At 55.0% G+C, this 22,949-nt stretch overlaps 9 protein-coding genes across 9 annotated transcripts; 4 read left to right on the forward strand and 5 right to left on the reverse strand.

The window, feature by feature from the left end:
• The first annotated feature begins 188 nt into the window (after positions 1 to 188).
• On the forward strand, positions 189 to 2,350 carry QBC33DRAFT_530400 (putative mfs general substrate transporter protein). Its single transcript, XM_060427227.1, has 3 exons — positions 189 to 1,357; positions 1,433 to 1,679; positions 1,760 to 2,350. The coding sequence occupies exons 1-3, from the start codon at positions 449 to 451 to the stop codon at positions 2,110 to 2,112; spliced, it is 1,509 nt and encodes a 502-aa protein (XP_060286413.1). The 5' UTR covers positions 189 to 448; the 3' UTR covers positions 2,113 to 2,350.
• Positions 2,351 to 2,466: 116 nt separating this feature from the next.
• Positions 2,467 to 3,675, reverse strand: QBC33DRAFT_609519 (2-keto-3-deoxy-L-rhamnonate aldolase; the record flags this gene model as incomplete). The annotated part of the gene is made up of 3 exons (XM_060432395.1): positions 3,372 to 3,675; positions 3,094 to 3,276; positions 2,467 to 2,994 (listed from the first exon to the last, which is right to left on the reverse strand). The coding sequence occupies exons 1-3, from the start codon at positions 3,531 to 3,533 to the stop codon at positions 2,467 to 2,469; spliced, it is 873 nt and encodes a 290-aa protein (XP_060286414.1). The 5' UTR covers positions 3,534 to 3,675.
• Positions 3,676 to 4,514: 839 nt separating this feature from the next.
• On the reverse strand, positions 4,515 to 6,166 carry QBC33DRAFT_314517 (heterokaryon incompatibility protein-domain-containing protein). The gene has a single exon (XM_060423528.1). The coding sequence runs from the start codon at positions 5,958 to 5,960 to the stop codon at positions 4,626 to 4,628; it is 1,335 nt and encodes a 444-aa protein (XP_060286415.1). The 5' UTR covers positions 5,961 to 6,166; the 3' UTR covers positions 4,515 to 4,625.
• A 372-nt stretch (positions 6,167 to 6,538) lies between these two features.
• QBC33DRAFT_530407 (uncharacterized protein) lies at positions 6,539 to 7,694 on the forward strand. Its single transcript, XM_060427228.1, has one exon. It carries the CDS (start codon positions 6,830 to 6,832, stop codon positions 7,496 to 7,498), a length of 669 nt encoding a protein of 222 aa, XP_060286416.1. The 5' UTR covers positions 6,539 to 6,829; the 3' UTR covers positions 7,499 to 7,694.
• Positions 7,695 to 8,598: 904 nt separating this feature from the next.
• On the forward strand, positions 8,599 to 10,559 carry QBC33DRAFT_567551 (uncharacterized protein). The gene is made up of 3 exons (XM_060430491.1): positions 8,599 to 8,873; positions 8,931 to 9,953; positions 10,034 to 10,559. Exons 1-3 carry the CDS (start codon positions 8,773 to 8,775, stop codon positions 10,374 to 10,376), a joined length of 1,467 nt encoding a protein of 488 aa, XP_060286417.1. The 5' UTR covers positions 8,599 to 8,772; the 3' UTR covers positions 10,377 to 10,559.
• QBC33DRAFT_530410 (uncharacterized protein) lies at positions 10,305 to 12,187 on the reverse strand. Its single transcript, XM_060427229.1, has 6 exons — positions 12,013 to 12,187; positions 11,809 to 11,956; positions 11,242 to 11,762; positions 11,068 to 11,166; positions 10,641 to 11,011; positions 10,305 to 10,443 (listed from the first exon to the last, which is right to left on the reverse strand). The coding sequence occupies exons 1-5, from the start codon at positions 12,106 to 12,108 to the stop codon at positions 10,781 to 10,783; spliced, it is 1,095 nt and encodes a 364-aa protein (XP_060286418.1). The 5' UTR covers positions 12,109 to 12,187; the 3' UTR covers positions 10,305 to 10,443; positions 10,641 to 10,780.
• Positions 12,188 to 12,427: 240 nt separating this feature from the next.
• QBC33DRAFT_530416 (uncharacterized protein) lies at positions 12,428 to 17,179 on the reverse strand. Its single transcript, XM_060427230.1, has 8 exons — positions 17,053 to 17,179; positions 16,668 to 16,983; positions 16,553 to 16,609; positions 16,152 to 16,466; positions 15,831 to 16,083; positions 15,687 to 15,745; positions 14,950 to 15,628; positions 12,428 to 14,879 (listed from the first exon to the last, which is right to left on the reverse strand). Exons 1-8 carry the CDS (start codon positions 17,112 to 17,114, stop codon positions 12,589 to 12,591), a joined length of 4,032 nt encoding a protein of 1,343 aa, XP_060286419.1. The 5' UTR covers positions 17,115 to 17,179; the 3' UTR covers positions 12,428 to 12,588.
• A 771-nt stretch (positions 17,180 to 17,950) lies between these two features.
• Positions 17,951 to 19,309, reverse strand: QBC33DRAFT_609525 (alpha-ketoglutarate-dependent sulfonate dioxygenase; the record flags this gene model as incomplete). The annotated part of the gene is made up of 3 exons (XM_060432396.1): positions 17,951 to 18,196; positions 18,260 to 18,339; positions 18,396 to 19,309. The coding sequence occupies 3 exons, from the start codon at positions 19,307 to 19,309 to the stop codon at positions 18,066 to 18,068; spliced, it is 1,125 nt and encodes a 374-aa protein (XP_060286420.1). The 3' UTR covers positions 17,951 to 18,065.
• An 862-nt stretch (positions 19,310 to 20,171) lies between these two features.
• Positions 20,172 to 22,654, forward strand: QBC33DRAFT_609526 (major facilitator superfamily domain-containing protein). Its single transcript, XM_060432397.1, has 11 exons — positions 20,172 to 20,564; positions 20,627 to 20,729; positions 20,792 to 20,859; positions 20,910 to 20,981; positions 21,043 to 21,186; positions 21,241 to 21,292; positions 21,362 to 21,562; positions 21,619 to 21,806; positions 21,862 to 21,925; positions 22,021 to 22,108; positions 22,160 to 22,654. The coding sequence occupies exons 1-11, from the start codon at positions 20,356 to 20,358 to the stop codon at positions 22,423 to 22,425; spliced, it is 1,455 nt and encodes a 484-aa protein (XP_060286421.1). The 5' UTR covers positions 20,172 to 20,355; the 3' UTR covers positions 22,426 to 22,654.
• Positions 22,655 to 22,949: the final 295 nt, after the last annotated feature.

Raw genomic sequence — 22,949 nt, forward strand, 5'->3', positions numbered from 1 at the left:
CGACCCCAGCCATCAATATCGGCCAGGTGGGGGTCGAACCACCGGCGTCGATCAATAACCCAATTCTGCTCCAGCCGGCTTCGCTTCCGGCGCAGAGATTTGGACATTTGGTTGCATTGCATGCTGTTCACCGCGTTCCCCAGGCCACTAGCCACTAGCCACTAGCGACCGTCACAACCCCCCCCCCCCCCCCTTGGCAAGCAACTAGCAGTAGCGTGCCGTAGAAGGTCGTCTTCCCGTGCCCAATAACCTTAAGTTAGTGCCGGGAGATGGATGCTCCATCGCTTTCCAGCTGGACTCCCATCTTTGATGGAAGCTCCCATCCAGGCCAAAAGGGAGAGCCGAGACAGCTGAGTTGCCGCTCTTGCGTGTTCTGTTATAATCACCCAGCAACTCGACAATCCAACGAGCGACATCAACGAGTCAAATAACCCGCGGACAGCACAGAATGGAGACAGAAAAGAACCGCCGCCAATCGGCCGACATGAACGTCACGGCGGCTGACGTCGACCTGGTAGAAGGCGAGTCTACCAGCAGCAGCGGCGCGCAGGGTTGGGACCCGTTAGTCGAGAAGGCCCTCGTGCGCAAGATCGACGTGCGCATCTTCCCCATCATGATCATCCTCTTCATCCTCAACTTCATCGACCGCAACAACTTCGCCAACGCGCGCCTGCGCGGCCTCGAGGAGGACCTCGGCCTGACCGACGTGCAGTACCAGACGTGCATCTCCATCCTGCTGGTCGGCTATGTCTCCATGCAGGTGCCGTCCAACCTGATCCTCAACGCCGTCACCCGCCCTAGCTGGTACCTCTGCGCCTGTGTCGCCGTCTGGGGCGTCATATCGGCGGCCACAGGCGCCGTCCACAACGCTGTCGGCGCCATCCTCTGCCGCTTCTTCCTCGGCTGCGTCGAGGCCAGCCTGTTCCCGGGCAGCCTGTACTTCCTGTCGCGCTGGTACACGCGCAAGGAGATGCAGCTGCGCGTCACCATTCTCAACGCCGGCAACCTGGCCGCCCAGGCCTTTGGCGGCCTCATCGCCGCGGGGATCCTGGGGGACATGCAGGGCGTGCGCGGGCTCGCCGCCTGGAGGTGGCTGTTCATCATCGAGGGTGCCATCACCGTCGCCATCGCTGGCATGGCCGTCTTCGTGCTGCCCGACTACCCGGCCACGACGCGCTGGCTGTCGGGGGAGGAGAAACGGATTGCGCAATCCAGGCTGGCGATTGATGCGGGCGTGGCGGGCGGTGATGCCGTCGAGGAAAACATCACCGCCATGCAGGGGCTGCTCATGGCGGTCAAGGATGTCAAGGTGTGGTTGCTGGGACTCACCTACCACGCGACTATCATGGGATTGAGTGTGCGTAGTATAGCCGTTGATGAGATCGTCTAGAAGGGGAGAGCAATTTTTGAACTCGGCTAACAATCTCCACAGTTCTCCTTTTTCTTCCCGACCATCACGCAGGCCCTCAACTATGACAGGACAACCACGCTCCTGCTCACCGCACCTCCCTGGATTTGGGCCATTCTCGTATCGCTCCCAAATGCCTGGCACGCAGACCGCACAGGAGAGCGCTTCTTCCACTACCTGGGCCCCGCCGTCATTTGCATCGTGGGATACATCATCTCCGCGACGACCACGACTGTGGCCCCGCGGTATATCTCTATGTTCATGATGACAAGTATGTCTCTTTCCCCAACCCCGCCAACCGTCTCCCACCCAAAATAAGTCATTGCTAACCCCACTCCTCCCTCCCCCCAGCCGGCTACGCCTCAGGCTTCGTCATGCTCGCCTGGATCTCCAACACAATCCCCCGCCCGGCCGCCAAGAAGGCGGCTGCCATCGCTATCGTCAACGCCATGGGCAACATCGGCAGCATCCCGGGCTCGTATATCTGGCCCGCCAAGTACGGCCCGCTGTACGTCAAGTCGTTTGGCGCCCAGATCGCCATCCTCGGCTTCGCGTGCGTGTGCGCACTCGTGCTGCGGTTCTACCTCGCCGCGCAGAACAGGAAGTTGGATAGGGAGGAGGGATTCTCGGTGGTTGGCGGGGAGGATGGCGAAAAGAAGGGTGATGCGCCGAGGGTGGGGAGGGGGTTTAGGTATCTTTACTAATGCGGCGGTGGGTGTTGGGCGGTTGGTCGTCGTGAAAGGTTGCTCGCCGTGGAAGGTTGGCTGTTGTTTTCGTCGGGTTGACGAGTTGGGATTGAATGTTGGAAGATTGTCAACGGAACCCAATCCAGTTTAATTTCTAATGACCTTTCTAGGAGTAGCCTACAGATGATGAGTCTAATATCGTGTATCCTAGTTGAACAATGCTCAAAGTGCTATGAGGCAAGTTGATGATCATCAAGGAGCCTGAACATCACAAAGAAGCGATGCTAAACCCCCTTTAACTCTCCCTTTATCTACGGGTGATACTCGAGAGTGACTTTCGTGGTCTCTTCGACAGTTCTCCAAGGTGGCTCGTCAGTTCCCCCCCTCCGCCTCCCCAGGCTCCCTCCCCTTCGCAACAAGACTCTTCAGCCTCCCCATCTCCTCCGACATCCACGCCGTCACGGCCACGATATCAGCCCCACAGTTGACAAAGTGGAACCCCTGCTCGTACCTCTGCGCCGCGACCTCAGCGCCCATGGCGAAGTGACCAACGTACTTCCCAGCAGCCAGCCCGGCCCTGAGGACCCGGGCCGCCGCCTCCTGGACCTCGGGCACGGACGCGTGGTCGAGCGCGAAGTGGCCCAGCGACGCGGCGAGGTCGTTCGGCCCCACGAAGAGCATGTCGATGCCGTCGACGGCGGCGATGGCCTCGACGTTCTGCACCGCCAGGCGGCTCTCGATCTGCACGCACACCATGACGTTGTCGTTGGCGCGCCCGAGGTACTCGCGCGCCGTCTGGTTGAAGGCCGCGGGCGCGAACATGCCGCCTGCGCCGCGGATGCCGCGGGGCCAGCGCGGGGAGGGGTATTTACAAGCCTGGACTATGGCTTCGGCTTGTTCCTGTCGGGGGGGTCAGACCTTTGCGTGTTATCCTCCAGGCTCAGGGGAAGAAGCGGGTTGCAAGGGCAAGAAAGGGGGTGGTAGTTGTTATTGTCCCACCTTCGTCTCACACATGGGGACCATGATGGCGTGGGCGCCGCAGTCCAGTGCCCGCTTTATCATCCAGTGCTCCGATGCGGCGATGCGAACGATGGGCGAGACGCCTGACGACGAGACAGCGCCGACTTGGAGGTACATCTCATTGTCGTCGATGTTGCCATGCTCGGTGTCGATGAGAACCCACTAGTTATAAAAAAGGCGCAATATGTGGGTTATCATCATGGCTGGGGCAAGCAAAGGAGGCAAGTCAGGGGAAATTCAGGGGGAAGAGAGCTCACATCTTCGCCCAGCGGAGCCACGGTTCTTGCGAGCGAGTACCCTGGAAACTCGAGCCATTGCCCTATGCTTGGGCCTTCGCCTCTCTTTGCGCGTTCGAGCGAGGCGCGGAGTCGTGTCTTGCCTGTGCTGTCCACGACTGGCGATGCTATCTGATTGGACATGTTCGTATATGCTGACAGGCTACCTATGTCAGGGAGTCTGAGGCAACTTTCTAGTTGTTCTCCGAGCCAGTAATGCACGGGACAGCGTGCAGGAGAAAATGGCCAGATTCCGAAGCGGAAAATATCACGGCTGCTGCAACGTCGGTGCAAGTACCCGACCCCAAACCCCAAATCGCTGCGCATTGCCTTATATCCACCGCCGGTCGGGCCTCGGCCCGCTAGGGTCGTAGGATCTTATATCCATAATTACGTACGAATGCTTGCAGATCTGTCTGCCATAGAGCCTTGTGACGTTGATCCAGACAGTAATTAGGGATAAATAACCGCCACAACCCCCAACAGCTAGGCAATTGTACCTCAAACCATGACTGGAAGATAACTGACTCGTGGAATAAAAGCATTGAGACTGACGTCAGCTCTCTTGATTGTTTGATGTAATTACTTTTGGAGACGGCAAATAGGGGTAGGGAACTGTCTGATAGCATGGAAGACGGTGGGATAAGAAACCATCGGACTTGGTTTTAGAAAGATTCCCAAATCCTGTAAAGATCCAAGTGATGAGCCAATAGAAGGTTCCTATCATAGGCCCCGAAACCCCTATACCGTTCTCGACAAGGCCGTCTCCACGCTTTCCCCCGAGTTAGGGTGTAACCACCCGTCGCTCTTGGGCTCGACATGCCTATATTAAACACCATTATCATCCCTCAACGACGTGTAATAATATTTCACTTCACAACGGGATTGGATTTGGACACGTCCGCCTCTCGCTGCGTATCGTATTGTAGGTTTTGCAACGCCATGTTGAGAATATTGGACTAGAGAGGCCCTGCACTGGGTGGAGCTCCCTGTAGCTTCGGGGCTTGATACCATCGCCTGCAGGGAGACGATATGATGACGATGAAGAATATTAGCTTCCGACGTTGCCTAGTGTGCAACAAGACGTATATCTCTACTAAACACGCAGAGAGGCGCATTGATATGCCAGGACGATGCTGGAGAGGTACCCAATGCCCCAGGACTGGTATCACGTACGCTTCTCCGACGAAACGCACTTCGGGATATCAATAAGGCCCCATGATTGGGATAACTGCTTCAGTATAACCCCCTCCAGGCTCTAAAAAACGAAGCATCCCACTCGTTGATCCTATTTGCCTTCAGCTCTCGGTCGATGAGCTGGTCAGTCTCGACAACGAAAATTTCCTTATCCTTCGAGAACAGTCTCTGGAGTGCTGAAGGATCGACTCGGCACTCTGTGTCATGAACTCTCCGCCATACGCCGCAATCCATATCAGATAGTGGATCTAAGACCCGAGTGAGGTATATGCCCACCAAGGGAGCTGTGCCATCGTCGAGCTTGGTCTCTGTGGTGCACCCGAGGACCGCAAAGTATAATTCGAAATCTCTTTCAAAGGGAAAACCGTCCTCAACCTTGAATAACGACAACCCACGAATCTGGAGACCCCAGTTGGTCATTGAAAATATAGCGCTCCCAGATTCGGGATGCTGTTGGATGTCGAATGATGTTCCGAATTCCGAGGGACGCTCTGCTAAGATGCCCGGAAATCTCTTCGGCAAGTAAGCGACCCAACAAAAGATAGATTGATCAGGAGTGGTTTTGATGATTTCGTGCTGCAGTCGTCGAAATGCTCGAAGAGGTCCTTCCCCATAAAGAACGGGCATGTTGACTTTGAAGATGCCCATGAGACTGTATGCCATATCCTCTGAACGTGTAGTCTCTCGCCGCGACGCCCAAGACATCTTCTGGGCAACAGAATACTGTTCGACGAAGCTTTGGCCGGACAGAAGTTCGTACGGGATCCTCGTGACTCTCGCCAGCTTCGTCAACAGTTGGCTTTCGTCGTCGTCGGCCTCGTCTCGCTCGAAATTATGACGCACGATGTTGGGACCTAAACTTTCCCAATCTTTGGAAAAGAATTTGACGTGTGTCGATGCTAGCAGCTCTTGTAGCGTCCAACCTCTTCCGAACCAGCGGCTCCGAGAAAATTGGTCGTTTTCGTGGGCCGCCGGGCTGTACCCATCGGCTTCGACATCGGAGAGATAGATGTAGCAGACGTCAGCCCACTGATACCATTTGTACATGGAGTTGATGGCCTCTGTGAGTTCTGCGCTGCTTCGCTTGTCGATGCAACAGGAGTCGATCCAGACGTACTTGAGCCCGTCTTTGGTGGCTTGGTCGCAGCATCTCTTGATCTTGGCAAAGCCCTTCTTCCGCCTCGTGCTCCTGAGATTGAGACGTATATCGTCGAATACGACCTCCTCCTCTCCCCAGGTATGAGACAGAATGGCATACTCGATGATGGGCAGGCCAGTCGCTATGGCGAGTTGTTCAATTGTCGTTCTGTGAACGAGGAGTTCATATTCGCTGAACTCTTCCAACTGCAGAGTCTTGACGTTGAGGAGTCGCATGTCGAGTCGGGGGGGGGTGGGGGGGGGTTTGAATGAATGGAGAGCGGATACACAGAAAACGAGATAGCGACCTTACGAAGTGAGATGAAGAAGAGCCGTGAAAAAAAGAAGAAAAACAAGTGAGGAGAATAAAAGGTTGAATGACAAAATGCAACTGCAGTGGTAAGCAAGGCACCAGGAGCGGCAGATTTAGGCAGCAGTTGTCCATACACCAGAAGTACATACACAGCCCCAAGAAATCACAGCAGTGGCTGGAGAGCACTGAGTCACTGCGCCAGCCACCTCTGAGAGGGCTTATGGGAGGAACATCCTCACTTCGCAGCGCTGCAATTTTAGCTTCCGCCCAGGGCCCCAGAGGGCGGAAGGACTGCTGGTATTTCCGGCGTTTTGGTGCTGCAATGTATTCTTCAGCGTCGCCTCGCACCAAGCAAAGCAGCAGAGTCCTACATGTCCCCGCAGAACACCCCAGCCCCCTTTGGTATTTTCAACCATGCCACATGTAAGTAAGCAAGGCAGACCAGGAAGGGGTGAGTTTAGGGTTAGTAAAGCAGAAATAAATCTCAGGCCAACACCAAAGGGAGCAATTAAAGCATTTTACAACAACAGGAATCAAAAGCAGAAGAAGGAGAGCCTACTCACACTACACAGTCGATCATCTCAACCAGCCCATCTCTTCATAAGCTAATAGAACTTCCCCACCTGCCACGGTATTTCGTACTTTGGACCCCCAATGCCGTAATCGGTCAGCCTAGTTGGGCCGAAGTCCGAGTTGGCGCAGCGGGGCAGTTGGACCCTATTTAACTAACAACGATGAATTTCCCTCGAGTCATTTCAGCACTGTGTAGACTTCACGGTGATCATAAACAACAATGGGAAAGACAAACCTCGAAGCGACCGTGTTGAGCGTCAACCGGGCTGGCACAAAATGCCTTCTGGTGCCGATGGATCTCCACAACCCAGCCGAGTTTGACGAATTCCTCAGACAGCGAATTTCATGCGGGTGGGACAAGGAAGTAGAGATCATAGAAGGCTGTCGAAAAAGAATGGACGACAAGACGAAGTTTCTTTTCTGGATCGTGCCCGCAGAACTCGCCGAGAGTCCCGGAACGAGCCGCTTTGCTGGCCACATCTCGCTACAGACCACGGCGCATCCGCCAGACCTTGAGCTGGCCAACCCAGATAAGACGGTCCTGATGATCTCTACCTTCTTCATCCTACCCGAGTATCGCCGTGGCGGACTGGGCAGAGCTGCTGTCCAGGCTTTGGAGGAACGTGCAAGGGTCGAACCGTACGGATCCCCGGCCTGCAGGGCCCTGGCTCTCACCGCTCTCAGTAGGAGGTATACCGAGGATGACGAGTGGCGTGGGTTCTACGCGGAGCGAGGGATGGAGGCTCCCGATAAGGGTTCTAGCATCGAGGATTGGTATACGAGGATGGGGTACGTTAAATGGAAGGAGGAGCCGAGGTATCGAGACAAGTTGCAGGATGGAACCGAAATTGTGCTCCTTGCATCGTTCCTGAGGAAGGAACTTCGCTGAGGGGGAGGGTGGCAAACAACTGGTCGGGAAGCCCGAAGGTGTACGCCATGTCTGCCATATTTTCAACTTGGTAGTCCACTTGATGGGAAACATGAAGTCAGCTTTCAGAGATGTCTCTATTTCTGGGATTTGGGATAGCTAAGTCTTTAAAAAGCGGTACGACTTTTATAATGGTTGGCCACGTATGAAATATTCTCGTACACGATACTCTTGGCTTCACCAAGCATAAGTAAGGCCAAGACTTACCCCAAGTCTAACCCAAGCTCTAATCCCAAGGCTAACTTTAAACCTAAGCCTAAGCCAAGCCTCAACCCCAACTTCAACCTGAAACCTGAACTTCCTAACTAGGCTTCCTTGTCTGAGACAACCTTTTACCAAGGGCTCACAGACTAGCACATCACGCTAGGCGTTTTCTCCTCCCCATCATGGACTAGCGATGTGCGGAGCCTCCCGAGGGGGCAAGTATTGTGGAAGAGAGATAAGGTCTCAGAGTTGACGACCTACTCGTTGACCAGCGAGAAAATTTGCCCTAATAAGTAGGTAAGTCGCGCATACAGCAATTCAAAGGGCGTTAGGCGGATGAGCAAATAGAATCCAAGTGTCAGCCTATCGGACTTTAAGAGCTACGCTTCACAAATACAAGCCCGTGGCATACCTGGGCTACGGAGATAGGGTCCTGGTTATGAGATGGACGCTAGAGTTTCTGGGGAATATTGGCAATTTAACTACCCTTTTTCTCACCGAGCCCAGTGCGTGTACATATCCGCAGTCTTTGGTTTTCCTAGTCAGTTCTTGCGCCATCTTCTCGACAAGTCAACTCCGTCACGAGCTACAAGCATTCGGACGGAAACAAACCCCCAAATAGGCATCTGCGAAAGATAGAGTGGTGGCTGGCATCGCATCCACTCTTGGGGTATCGCGGGGAAAAGGCCAAGACTCAAGGGCCAAGACTGAGAAGGTCTTGGCACCTGCCCCTTATAGTTATTACTGACGGAGCTCGCCATTGGCCAAGAACACACCAACCGCGGGAACCAGTTAGAGTTCCTGATCCGTACTATAGATGCCATCTAGATAAATTCTATATTGCTACCCTGCCGCTTATCTTGTGTGGTCGGGCCCAATCGCAACCTTATGCTGAAAAGTATAAAGAGGAACGTCATGGAAGTCGAAGATGGCATCCGTTGCAATCGACTCACCTCAACAGCTCTTCGCCGTCAAAACACTGCCGTCATTCCCACCGTAGGCATCGATCGTCCAGCATACAAGGTGTCAATATGAGGAACTTTCTACCCCTCGCGGCAGTGTTGGCAACATCATGCCTCGCCACAGACCCTCTTACGCCAGACAAGGTGGAGGCAGACATCAAGACCGACGAGTTGAGTTGTCCACGCCCCCGTTTCCTCGGCCCCAATCTTGACTGACACCGCATCAGGCTCCAGCGCAACCTCTGGAACCTCAACAAGATTGGGCGCGACAACGGCGGCAACCGGGCGTTCGGCACGCCGGGGTACAAGGCGTCGCTCGAGTTCGTGCTGGAGCGGGCGCGGACGCGCTTCGCAAAGGAGATGGACACGTGGGTGCAGCCGTTCACGCACACGTTCGAGCAGACGCGCGAGATCTGGGTGCGCGGGCCCGACGGCAAAGACGTCTATGTCATCACCCTGCTCTACAACCACCCGACGCCGCTGCCTGGCGGCGTGAGCGCCCCGCTGGTTGACACGCCCGTCGATAATGATCGCGGGTCTGCCTGCTTCGCTGACCAGTGGGAGGGCATTGATGCTGAGGGGAAGCTGGCCCTTGTCAAGAGGGGCGTGTGCCCCATCTCCGATAAGCTCAAGCTCGCGAGGGCGCACGGGGCGCTGGGAGTTATACTGTACAACCAGGACCCGGGCGTTGACTACGGAAGCGCGACTCTCGGCGCCGAGAATATCGGGCAGCTGGTTCCCGTTGGGCTCATCCCGCTGGAGGTTGGGACGGCGTGGAAGTCGAGTCTCGCGGCCGGGGAGGAGGTGGTCGTCACCTTGCTTGTTGACTCCATCTTCGAGGAGAAGGAGACGTGGAATATCATCTCTGAGACGAAGGAGGGCAGCCCGGACAACGTCATCATGCTGGGTGCGCATCTGGACAGTGTTCAGGCCGGTCCCGGTATCAACGACGACGGCAGCGGAGTCACGGCCCTGATGGAGATTATGGGCTCGTTCAAGAAGTACAAGGGATTCCCGAACAAGGTCCGGTTCGCGTGGTGGGGCGCCGAAGAGAGCGGGCTGGTCGGGTCGCTGCATTACACGTCCCAGCTGACGGAGAGCGAGGCCGACAAGATCAAGTACTACTTCAACTACGACATGATCGCCTCCCCTAAGCCTTTCTACCACGTTTACCAGGCCAACAACAGCGGCGTTGGCGCGGAGGCGTTGCTGGAATATGTCGCGTCACAGGGCAAAGACGCGGAATACGGGTAAGCACACCCTTTCCCCCACGTAACAGGACAAATCCCAAGCACAGAACACAGCGCTGATATCTCCTTCTTCCCACCAGATCCTTCGGCACCAGCTCCGACTACGTCGGCTTCCTCGAGCTCGGCATCCCGTCGTCAGGCCTCTTCACCGGTGCCGGCGCCCCCGAGGACCCATGCTACCACCTCGCCTGCGACACGCTGGACAACATCGACTGGGACGCCCTCACCGTCAACGCCCGGGCCGCCGGCCGCGCCGCCGCCAAGCTGGCCTTGTCCCTCGAGGGCGTGCCGGCGAGGAGCAGGACGACGCCCAACCTCCGCGGCAGGGCGGGCATGGTCGAGAACTTCCGCCGGTGGGAGGCTGCTGCTAAGGAGGCGGCGCATGGGCATAACTGCGCGCATAAGAGTAATAATGTTGTCTGATAGTTGGACTGGTTTTGCCGTCCGTTGGAATCATGATGGGCGAGGCGGATATTAGTGCCCAACTTTACTATTCTCCACCATTGCAGGCGTTAGGCATTTGGCGAGAAGCATTTGTATCAGGCGTGGATAGGCGGGTGTGGTGGTGTGGTGTGGTATTTTGCGGTGTTGGGGGGGAAGGGGCCGAGGCGGAAAAGGGGACGAGCAACGGTCGGGGTTGTGGAAATAGCAACGAAATTTAGACAAAATCAGAACAATGCCACGAACGTATATTTTAACGCTGATACCCTACCGAGCATTCGCCTTGACAAGACTAGTACAGGTATAATCCACAATCTTGCTGTGCCAAATGCGGGCTCTAGTTCGGACTGGCTGGGTCAATCTGGCGGGGGGAGGGGCGAACAGGCCTATGACCTCAGATATTCGCAGACACTCTTGCCCCAACGAACGGCACCCTTGTACACGGACATACCAGGTGCGTTACCCGACTTCAATCCTTCTATGGCGTCGGCAAGTTGCGGTCCCAGGCCCTCCTTTTTGATGTCTGCCACTGGATATAAATACGTCTTGAATGAAAAGAGGATTGCTCGGGTTTTGGGAAGTCGTGTCAAGGTCTGCAGTTCTATCCGAACACGAGACTGACTCGGTCAGCTTATGGAGCTAGGGGATTGCTTTGGCGGCGTTTGGGACATACAGATTCAATATCAACATCTTCGTTCTCTTCGAACGGCTGTTCGCGGTAGATGTGGTGTCCTTGCGGGGTAAAGAGCTTTGGTTCCGTCGCCACGGACCACTGTTCGGAAAGTGTGTCAGCTGATATCCGTGAGAAGGGACCCCGTGAATCACAGCGGTTCCCGTTTGCACTTACATTGACTCGCTTGACGCTCTTCCCTACTTCAAGGCGACTGAAAAGCCGTTCCATGGACGGACCAATCTTCTCGTAAGAGGGGACTGGCTCATGGATATCCTTCAATACCTTGCCTAGCTTCGAGGATGGATCGAAACCTGAGGGAAAACAGCACAGAAAAGCGACCAATCGATGGCCATCGCTCGTCTCTTGTAGGAGAAACATGTCGTCCTCCACAGTCTCACCCAGTAGCCTGAATGAGGCCAGTGGATCTCCGGGTGGCCGAGTTGGAACGGCCTTTTTAGTGACATGGTTCAGCATTGTGCCGCTGTTCTCGCTCAAGGTGAACATAGTCGGGTATCTTGCGGGAAGATAATCTCCCACGAGAAAGGAATACAGCTCTTGGACGGCATCGCATCCCGGTGGCGTTGCGCCCATTACTGTCGATTCGTGGATCCTCATTGTGTCCCGACGTTCCAGCACCCGATCTTTGTAATTACTATCGATAATAATAAGGTCGGATGGCGCATTTGACTGCAGGGCTGAGAGAGTCAGTCTTGGATCTCAAAACCGCGGCAGAGGATCTACCCATGGTGATGAAGTAAATGGGCTTGAACGGCCGAAACTTCAAAGGCGCCATTTTCTCCCAGTCGAATGATTTCAAGGGCTCGATCTGGAGCTGTCGGGGAGTTGCCTTCTCTGTAACTAACGGTCGTGACGTGAGACCGAGCTTCTCCTGCCCAATAGCAGTCAGCATTTCCTGAATCAACTTTCATATCAACCTCCTCTTACCTTCCCTCGTACCCACGGCTGGGATCCGAAGAACAGCTTATATCCAAAGAGGATCATAGCAAGCCCAAAAAGGGCGCCAAAGAACAAGGCGGCCATATGCACCACCTCCAAGACTATCACAAGTAAAGAATGGGATGTTGAAGTTCAAAGAAACACAACGAGGTTTGAGGGTAGGTAAAGGAGGGGTCTTCAAGACGACCCCCTCATCAACTCACTTACCTAAGCCTCCCTGTCGATCGTGGCAACCCCACCTCAGTCCCCAACTCACGATAGTCTGGTTTTGGCTCTCCAGGGTTGATTTCGATTGAATTCAAAGGTGTGACCAGAGGGGATATCATTGCATCGTCAAGCGAGTTCTCCTTCTGAGACAGAGGCGGTATTGTTACCGTTTAACTCGGCATCCTGGGTAGTTTACCATAAATCGTGTTTACTTTGTTGTACTCTGCGCTTCTCCTGGAAACATAATCCACAAACCAACCCGAGATCTGCATCTTCCCTTTCCTCTTGCTTTCATACGTACCCAGCGCGACCTATAGATACCTCACGAGTACCTACCTACTAACATCCTCGACCACCTCAGGCATATTTCAGATACGGTCTGATTTTATCTGCCAGCTCCGCAGCCTCCCTCTCCCGCCCGAGACGCCGGTAGAGTCTACCTAGCATCAAGGCCGTCTTGATGGTGGCGGTTTGTTCTGGTCCCATGCCCAGCATCTTTGCGTCGAACGTCTGCTTAGCGACGCGGATGGCTTCGTTGACGTCGCCTTTCGCTTCGTGGAGGCAGGCCGTTGCATATCGGTTCAGCAGGGCGAATCGTTCAAGGGGCCCGACACTCTCATTCATGCCGGCCTGTGTCTCTTCGACCAGTCGCTGCGCTTCCGCCCACCGGCCCGTTGCCGTGTACAACATGGCGAGATGCGTGTCGATTTTCAGCACGGACCGTCCGTCCGAAACGCGGCTCTCGATATCCCGGCTGCGGACGAGAAGCGCCTCCGCTTGCGCCGTGTCTCCCGCATCCCGAAGCGCCACGCCGAGATTCATAGTCGCGGTTGCTACGTCTTCCTCCCGCCCCGGCATCGCCTGGAACCGACGCATGGCATCGGTACACGATGCTATCGCTTCGCCCAGCAGGCCCTGATCCCATTGCGCCAGTCCACGCGAAAGCGCCATCTCGGCTTGGGCTTTTGCCAGGAATTCCCCGTCGCCGCGGTGGATCAAGGCATCTTCAAAACGGTCCAAGATGGACATGGCTGCGTCCATGTCGCCAATGGAGTAGTACAGATCGAACATCCTGGACTGAAACATGTATTTCAGGTTCAGATCCATGTCGTCCCACAGCTGCATGACTCGGGTTTGGGTGGCAATTGACTTGTGCAACTGCATCGGTGGCACCGGAACTTCCAGTACGTCGGGTTGAGCGCCTCTGTAGAACCCGTCCAGAGAGAGGAGCCTCGGAATAGTGAATGGGTGCGTAAGGCCAAAATACTCCTCTGAGCGAGCTACAGATTCGATCAAGACCCTCTCAGCATCATCCCAGCGCCGCTGCAAACAGTACACCAGAGCAAGATTACCGCGGGCCAACACAGATAGATGAACATGTTCGTCGTCGTCGGCGTCCTGTAGCTTTGAGAGGAGGCCGTTCAAAAGCACCTCGGCTTCTTCGGCCCGACCTTGAGCAGCGATGCAGAGAGAAAGGTTGAGTTCTGTTTGTAATGTTTGCAGTCCCAAAGGATCTCGAGATGCCTTGGCCGCGTGGATGGACCACATGAAAGGCTCTGCCTCGGCCCATCGCCGCCGAAGAATCAAGTTAGTGCCCAAGTTGTTTCCGATTGAAAGTGTGTCCGGATGGTTCTTGCCCAGGTACCGAATCGAGTGCGCAAACGCGCGCCGGAAATATTTCTCGGCTGCCTCCGGGGATGTCTCCGTCTCAACGGCGGTGGCCAATCTTTGAAGCGCGTAAATGGTGAGTTGGTGCCGTTCTCCTCGGTCTCGTAGCAGTGACCGATGCAATACGGAAAACGTGCCTTCTCCACCTGGTCGCTCCGTGTCCAGAAGAGCGCGGCCGACAACGTCCATGGAGCAGAGAATGTCGACACCCACCTTGCAATCGCGATCTCGATTCGCAAAGCCAGATAGAATCGAAACGCAATTGGCCAAATGCTGCGTTGCTTGAAGCCACATAGCCTGGCGTGGCGTGGATTGGTCGATGGTCCGGGCCACGCAAATCAGAGCCTCGTCCTGATACTGATGCGACCCAAGACTCTCTTCCCGGTTCTGACACCAGGTCTGAACAAGGGGATGAATCACGAGCCCGTCTTGGTTACTGTTCTCGGAAGCCAAGGAGAGCTCAAATATGGCCTGAAGAGCATGCTCAAAGCCGAATTCGTGTTCAAAGAGTTGCTTCAGAACCGGGATTGGGGTCAATACCAGGCGGCGGCTCTGTGGGCTCGACCTCGCACCTTTAGTGAGCCATCCAACGGTTCTGGTCACGAGCTTTTTTCGGCGACCGTCCCATAGATTATTCCAGACATTGGCTCGGCTGCCGTCGATTCGAGAAGCAGCGGCAAACATGGCGTATGGAACACTTTGAGCGTTGACGAAAGAGCATATTCGCAGAAGGTGGGCTGCGGCCGGGTGAGATTTGACAAGCGCGCCGAATGAGACCTCCCAGGTAGAGAACACTGTGTACTGGTAGTTCCACGCCGACATTGGCGGTCTATTTCGCAGAAGTCGAACTCTCTGGGCCTTGTACAGCTGAAGGTACACTCTCGGCGAGACCTTGACTGTGGCCAAGTACGACCCCGCCTGGGTAATAGCGAGAGGAAGGCCGCCGAGCTCGTCGGCGATCAAGCGACAGAATCTCTTATCTTAGTCCTTATTAGCCAAGACGAAATTGTTTTTTGATACTGACACGGTCGCGGAAGTGGTTGAACCGACCTTCCTCGACCTCGAAGCCTCCCATTTGCTGAAGAATGGAGGTCGCATCTCCCGACGATAGTGGTTTGACTTCCAGGCTCGGACCGAGAAGGATCGCGTGAGTCTGGCGCGATGTGATGAGTATGTCGCCACTCGGGGCCTGCGGGAAATAGTTCGGCAGGTTTACGTCCTCCAGGTTGTCCGCACTGTCAAAGACGAGTAGCCAGCCGCGGTTTTCTGGGCGCGACAGCCACCTCCTCAGAGCGTCGACAATGATACGAAGCGTAGCGGTATCCTTGGCAGCCACATGCCCCGTTGCAGGGTCCACCACCTGTGCGAGACCTAGTTCGAGCCCAATTCTGGTGAAATTGACAGTGGATCCCTGGATACGCGCGGCCCAGTCGACGATGGACTGCGCCATTGCAGCGAAGCCGTACAGGATGGAACTTTCCGTACTCGCATCGATCCAGAATATAGCACGGTATATCGAAGACTCCTGAAACGCGTATTTCAAGGCGACCTGCGTTTTACCGACGCCTCCTAGTCCATACAGCACAGCTAGGCGTTGTGTTCCAGGTGTCTTGCCGGCCGCGGCGAAAGTGGCCTTAATCCAGGACAACTCGTCATCACGGCCGCGGAAATTCCTATGAGGCACTGATGGAATCAGTTTGTCGGGGAGTCGAGAGTTTTGTAGGTCGATCTATGATCGATTAATCAGTCCAAATGAACGTCGTCTCCTCTTCGCCGGGTTACAAGACCTTTCCATCGCTGTGCATGGTCTGATCATACTCGGCTTCGTTCGAGGCCGACGGCGGTTCTAAGCCCAATTAGTACTGCTTCCAAGAAAGCAATGCATGAACTCGTCTAGAGAGCATCGAAGCTGTTGTAAGGGGGCACTTTACCGCTTGATGTCGTGGAACTAGTTGGCCCCCCCGAGGTGCTTGCTACCCGAGGAGGAGCACTTTGAAGATATGGCGTTGCCACAACGCCTTTCCCTCGCCCTATTTGATTCAACCATCTCCGCAGTACACTAACTACCAGCCGGTAGTCATCATTGTCTCTGGAGGCGAAACGACACATTGCCATATGATCTGCATGGATAACAGATTTGCCCTCGCAAGCATCCCCAATGATGGATGAAGACGACTCCACAACCTAAGGTCGGCAGTATTTTAGTACATTATCCGACGACAGATGGTCCGTATCGAAACATTAGAGCTTACCTTGCTGCCCAGGCTGGAGACTGGTAGACCCTCTTGAAAACTGTAGACAGCGAGCCCCTTGCCATCTCTGGGTAGCATCCTGCTGAATGAATCCGCGATTCTTTCTAGCTCCGGTGAGCCTTGTTCAAGAGCTCGTAGCAGATGATTCTCGTTCTTTGCCAATCCCAAGCCGGCGATTCGCGCAGCGAGGTGGCCGAGGCTAGCCAACTCGCTTCCGCGATGGGGCGTTCCAAAGAACATTATGCCGAAAGTCATCTCGAAGACAGAGTAAAGGTGTGGCTGGAAATCTCGTTGATCCTGTGCGAACTTCAAGCCCTGTCACAACATGAAGTGTCAGATCCTATCCTACACGTAGCCAAGGTCGCGGACCGGATCGATCACGCCCGGGGCCCGAGACTAACGTCTTTCACCACAATTCCTCCCAGAGAATGCGCGACGAAAATGATGGGAATAGAGTCCTGAGGAGTTCCAAGCGTTAGTATCGAGGTTCACAGAATTCGGTGCGTGGCTACGCACGCCACGTAGAGATTCCCGAGCTGCAGCAAGCCGGACGATCAAATCCTGAGCAGCCGAGAAGATGCTGTTGTTTGCGCTCCGGCTCATTACAGTCGCAATACTTGCGTCGTAGCCGAATGTGAATACCCTGATGTTGGGCACATCAAAAGGAAGCAAATCACGCGGCCAAAAGACATCGCCGCCGGGTGCTGTTTCATCGCTTTCGCGGCGCTTGCCCCCTGCCTTGATACTTTTCCAGAACGGTTTGGATTCCTTCAACTGCCTTGTGGCCCACGTACGGCGGCGGTCCCCTCGAAAGCCGTGGACGAAGACGATGCTAGATTGCCAAGACTCGTCAGTTGCCATTAACAACGCATTATAGACGCCAAAGCCCGGAAACGCTTACTCGGCGGCTGGTTCATCACACAAATGAACAATCTCAACCCCATAACTTGGGCGGGTAGCCATTGGTGATTACCTGATTGAGCGCAGTGTTCGGTGTCTGACGAGAGTATGTCGTCTGGGGTGATGAGGCTCGACTGCGGCGATGCCAAGGAGTGGCAGCCTGGGCGGCTGAGAGTTGGACTAACTGTCTTTGGCAGCACACATACCTGGCCAATCAATGGGCTCCCCCAAGACTCTACATCTGACCGGGTAAGGTACATGTAGATGTACATGGACGGCGCCATTTTTTCAGCTCAAGAGGCGCACAGCAACTGGGTAGGACAACAATCTGTGCGTGGCGGGCGATTGCTGCTGCTACTGCTGGGAGGCGTCGTCAGAGAGAGGAGGTGACGATAGAGCTTAGGAGAGAGGCAATGGGAGGAGCAACTTTCCACGGAGGAGAGACCTGGGTCCACGAGAAGCTCGATCTGCCCCCCCTCCAGCAACTCAAGAGCTCGCCTGACCACCCCCCGGCTGGTATAGTACGTGCCGAGGGGTTTGGTGAGATAAGAGTGATTTGCTTGCGCATTGATTCCTCCGTCACATGTTGATAGACCACTGGGTGTCAGGGCAGTAGGGTGTGATGATTATTATGGCTCGGACTCTGATTCTGAAAAGTATTATCCTCACTTCAATGCCTTTCGGTTTCTTCATAACCCACACTATGGCGTCTGAGTGCAACTCGATCCAGCGCTGAGTTCTGTTTTCGTTGCATCTGTTGAGGATGTAAGTCAGTTCCATGCCCTGAAGTCTTGGTCATGGGAAGCATGCCGGTCGTGGTGCCGTGACATTCTAGTGACTGGGCAGGGGCTGGTATCTGCTTTAAACTGCCTGTGCTGTCATAGTGATGCTGGTTGACCGTTGTATCTGCCTAAGGAGGTGGAATAGAGGTCGTAGTTTATGGATTACAAAATGTGAGTTTCTCCCGAGAGAAAATATGACATCTCACCCCCCCTAGCCAAGGATGGCTGCCTCCTACGCTGGGGTGTCGATTTCCGGCGTCTCCTTTGCCTTTTCTTCGACACCGTTTCCATTCACCGTCTCCTGTTTTGCTTTCAGCCTCTGTTCCCTCTCGAGACGACTCTCGCTCTTCGGATCAAAATATGCTACGACTCGAGTTAGTGCCAACCGACTCTCGCTGCGCGTCCGACCGGGGCAGGTTCACTCACGTTTCTCGCCAAAGACGGTCGTCCTAATCCCCCGCCGGGGTGCGTCATATGATCCCGGAATAACACGATGCAGAGTGCATCTTTGGCCACAGGTTAGCCGTACTCGAAGCTAAATGGAAACGGGCAAAATCCGTACCTGTTGTCCCACATCGCGACGCTACCCACAGCCCACTTCCACCGCACAGCATGATCATCCGCAGAATGGATGTGGTAGGCGAAGAACTCGAGCAGCTTATCGGACTCGTACTTCTTCAGCTCGGCGAAGCCCGTGACGAATCCCGGGTTGACGTTAAGCGCCTTCAGACCCGTGACCGGGTGCGTCCTGACGGCCGGGTGGTGGGAGTCGACGGGCTCCCTGTTCGGGCCGACCCCCCACAGATCGATGATGGTGTCGTACTGCAGGCGCGACGTGTGCACAGCATGCAGGCCGTCGGCGAAGCGGCGCATGGCGGCGCTGAGGGCGTCGTACAAGCCGTACTGCGACACCCAGGCGGTGTCGCCGCCGACGGGCGGGTGCTCCTCCATGCGCAGCAGCGAGTACGACGGCGGGTTGGTCTCGAACGACGTGTCGGCGTGGAAGTCGCCCGACGGCCAGGGCGTGTAGCTGAGGATCTCGCGGTGGTCCTCGCGGCTGCCGCGGATCACCACGTGGCGCGCGTCCTTCTGCGCAGGGTGCCGGTCCAGCACGCCGTAGTGCTCGAACAGCCGCTCCTGGCCCGCCGTCGTGAGGTCCTGGTCGCGGAAGAAGACGACGCCACGCTCGGCCACGAGAAGGGCCAGCTCGTCTAGTTGGGTCGGGGATAGCGCCGAGAGCTGCACGTCCTCGAGCACGGTGCCGATCGACTCGGTCAGGTCGACGCGCCGCGCAGCCGAGAGGAGCGCCTTCTTCTCCGGGTCCGCGAAGCTCGCCCGGTCGGGGCTGGGGTCGATCTGCGCGCGGGGCGGCTCCGGCGGGACGTGGGCGCGGATCTTGGGGTTGAAGGCCGGGTGGATGGTGACGGGGAACCCGGAGTCGGGGGAGATGTGCTTGCGGGCTTCAAGGTGGGCCATGGTTGCTATTGTTGGTTGTGTCGACTGCTAGGGGGAAATGAATCGCGAAAGAACGCCTCAGCTTCAGAGTTTGGAACATGCATTTCCTACTCTACTCCTCCTTTATGGTCATCCCACACCACCTAGGAATGGATTGGCTTGTTCGTAAATCCGACGAGGGCGAACTCCAAAGCTTGGATTCCCCTCGCCGGAACTCGGTTGAGGTTTCCCCATTGCTCCATTAACCCTGTCTCTGGTGTGCTCAAGTAGTATGCATATTTTGTTTCAATAGTATGACGAGGGAGCGCTCCCTCGATTGCGCCATGAGTGCTCCAAATGAGACGACGGTCCATCTCTTGCTCCGATTAGTTGGCGATCGCAGGATTCCCCCACGCACCAACAGTTTATTAAATAGTTCGTAATGTCAGAAAAGGCAAGGTAGCCAAGAAACGCCACGGCATTGAAAATATTCCCGATACCGTGGCGATGGATCCGCATTTGCCGGGGCGGGCTGAACTCTGAAAACCAGCCCATTCGAGGACATGGCGCACACGGCTGGATGTTGGTTATTCGGCACCCTTTCCCTTTTAGGCACCTTTGCAAGTCGCTAGTGAGGTGATTCGCAATCCTGGGCTACTGTGAGGGGGGTTGGCTGGCAGCAAGGTCGAGGGATTTATGCGCGTTGAAGATGGCGTGACGCGTTTAGCGGATGGCATCAACGCCAACAAGGGTCTAGCCCAGGCATCTCGTTGACGGGGATGGGTGCCGACTTCCTGACAGGCCATGCATCTAGCACGCAAGCCGATACTAGCAGGGCAATAATGCCGATTTTTCTATTCCCTATTCCCGATTGCGAATGGTGCCTGTTGGACCTCGGATTCGAAGAGGGGCGAGCGGCTGGGTTGGAGTCGCAACCCAAGGGGTGCGTCCTGCTGCAGATGAGGGTATGAGGAGATGGTCAATAAAACCCCTCGGTGCAGACCTTTCTGCACATTGTACAACCCAAGTATCTCAGTATCTCAGTATCTCCGCGGTGATCGACAGTTTCCTGCTGCAAATCCGGAGCCATGGCGCAGTCACACAGCGAAAGCATACTGGTGGATGAGAAGCACATCAACGCCGCCATAGAGAGCCAAGGCAGCGGGAGCGATGTCGGGAGCATTGAGCCGGACTGGACTGAGGAGGAGGAGAAGGCATTGGTTAGGAAAATTGATTTCCTGGTGATGCCTCTCCTGATGCTCAGCTTCTTTGCGCTTCAAATGGATCGCGGGAATATGTAAGTGCTGCCCTCAGTTCCCTTTATTCTTCTTCTTTTATCCCTCTGACCTTTTCACGCAGCGGAAATGCCTTGACCGACTTCTTCTTTGCCGATGTTGGAATTACCCAGAACCAGTTCAACATTGGACAACAGCTCCTTTCACTTGGCATTGTCCTTCTCGAGGTCAGTGGCACAGTCCCAAGCCACATGGTTCCTCTCCTATTTAACGCTCACCATCGGTTTAGATACCCAGCAACTTGGTTCTGTATAGAGTTGGGCCTTCCTTATGGATTGGATGCCAGATAGTTGCATGGTGAGCTTCTTGAGATGCCCGAGACAGTCGAGTTGCTAAGACGAAGATAGGGGTCTTATTGCCACATTCCAGGCATTCCAGAAAGGCCTTGGTCCGTTCTTGGCCACCAGGTTATTACTTGGGTACGAACTTGCCCAGCCAGAAACACAATTATATGATACACAAGTAGCTAATTGTGTCCAGGTTGGCCGAAGCCGGGTTTATTCCTGCTTGTCTCTATACCATCACAAGGTGGTATAAGAGAGATGAAACCAGCACTCGGTTCTCCTGGGTCTTTATTGGGAACCTCTCGGCAGGTGCTACCACAGGGCTGATTGCCTACGGGATGTGAGTCTGTCCGCTGGAGTGCCCGTTTTTGTATCTTCAACTAACAGCTTGCAGATTGCAGATGCGCGGCATCGCCGGCCTTGGAGGTTGGCAATGGCTGTTTCTCGTGAGTATATGGTTCCCCAGCCCACACTCCACACGATGGGGAATAATTACATGTCTAATCCTTCCCCAGATCGAGGGCATGTTCACCGTCGTTGTTGGAATCATCTTCCTCCTGCTGTTCCCTCAAAGCACGAGCAAACCAGTATCACTCGTGGGAATCCGGCTCTTCAGCGAGCGCGAATCGTATATCTTAACCAGCCGCGTTCTTGCCGACGACCCTCAGAAAGAACACGCAAAATCCTACGTTACTCCGGCCGAGCTGAAGCACACGGCAAGTTGCCCCCAACAGCTACTTCCTCGATGGACAGTGAGCTGACAGCGTTGCAGTTGACGAACTGGAGGCTAATCCCCCATGTTATCGCAACCATCTGCGGACTGGCGCCCATCTCAACAATGATGTCATACGCACCAACATTAGTCCATTCGTTTGGCTACGAGAGACTGAAGTCCAACGCAATGGCATCTATTGGGGCTTTCATCCTGATCATAATAACCGTTGCCTGGGGGCACATTGGGTAAGTTTCGGGTGGTTCACTATGGGACACACTCTCTTACTCATTGCGTGTCTAGGGATAAACTCCGCCTTCGCGGCCCGTTAGTAGCCCTCGGGTTGTTCATTTACTGGGGTTTTGTCGTGAGTCCATTCCCAACAACCCCCCCCCCCCGGGGGGGGGCCCAACTGCTGCACATTGAACTGGATCCGGACTAACCTTGTTGGTCGTGGCTCAGCTTGGAGACCGGCTCTTGGTCGAATCCCACAACCCAACCAAGAGATTTGCGCTATTGACCCTGACGATCTGCTTCGGCAGCAATTGGCGTAAGTCCCTCTCAACCGACCCCCTTTGATGGCTACGCTAATGCGAGATAGATCCGATACATGGCTCATGGCTGGCGTTGAATGCCCGCACGGCTGGAGAGAGATCGATTACGATGGCCATATTCATCATGGCAGCCAATACGTCCGGGATCGTCGGCAGCCAACTGTTCCAGCAGGAGGACGCGCCTTTGTACCGAACCGGTTGGACCATCATCACCGTCCTTGTTTCCGTGTCACTCTTGGCTTCGCTGGTGTCTAATATCCAGTATCGTTTGTTGAACCGTCGACAAGGCAACAAAGCCCCTTACCACCTCTAGGCCTTCCGGAACCCCAGGATCGGGGCTTGAAAAGGAGATTTCGGATAGAGAAGGGGTTATTTTTATTTTACATGCTTTTGGCTGTTGCTTTCCAAGACCTGGGAGATTCACCTCGGAGCAACACCTCTGGATTAACGATGTCTAACGTATAATAATGAAATAGACATTTTTGTCTAGGAAATATTAACCGGACGGTGTGCCTTCTTCCAGCTTGGCTTTGAGGGGTAGGTTGGGTGTTACTACCTTGTGTTCAACCTGCCGCGCTCCGGCAAAATTGGCTATGGACCCAAGGATCTGACCATGGTGAAAGCTTATTGGTTGGGGGAAAGATGTTGGGAGACTCATAACCAGGCGCATGGGGATGGGATGCAGGGGTCCTCCATTTGGATAGTTCCTGGGAACACTAGCCTCAGGAGACGATATCATTCTAGGAATGCCAGCGCAACCCAAAGTGGTATTCGGTGTTGAGTAGGGATCCGTAAGTGATAATGGATCGACTCTATGCATCCAGGCGCTCCAATCAG

Source organism: Phialemonium atrogriseum (genome assembly GCF_030411735.1).
Source record: "Phialemonium atrogriseum strain 8032-3 unplaced genomic scaffold QBC33scaffold_5, whole genome shotgun sequence".
In the NCBI taxonomy this organism is placed as follows: domain Eukaryota; kingdom Fungi; phylum Ascomycota; class Sordariomycetes; order Cephalothecales; family Cephalothecaceae; genus Phialemonium; species Phialemonium atrogriseum.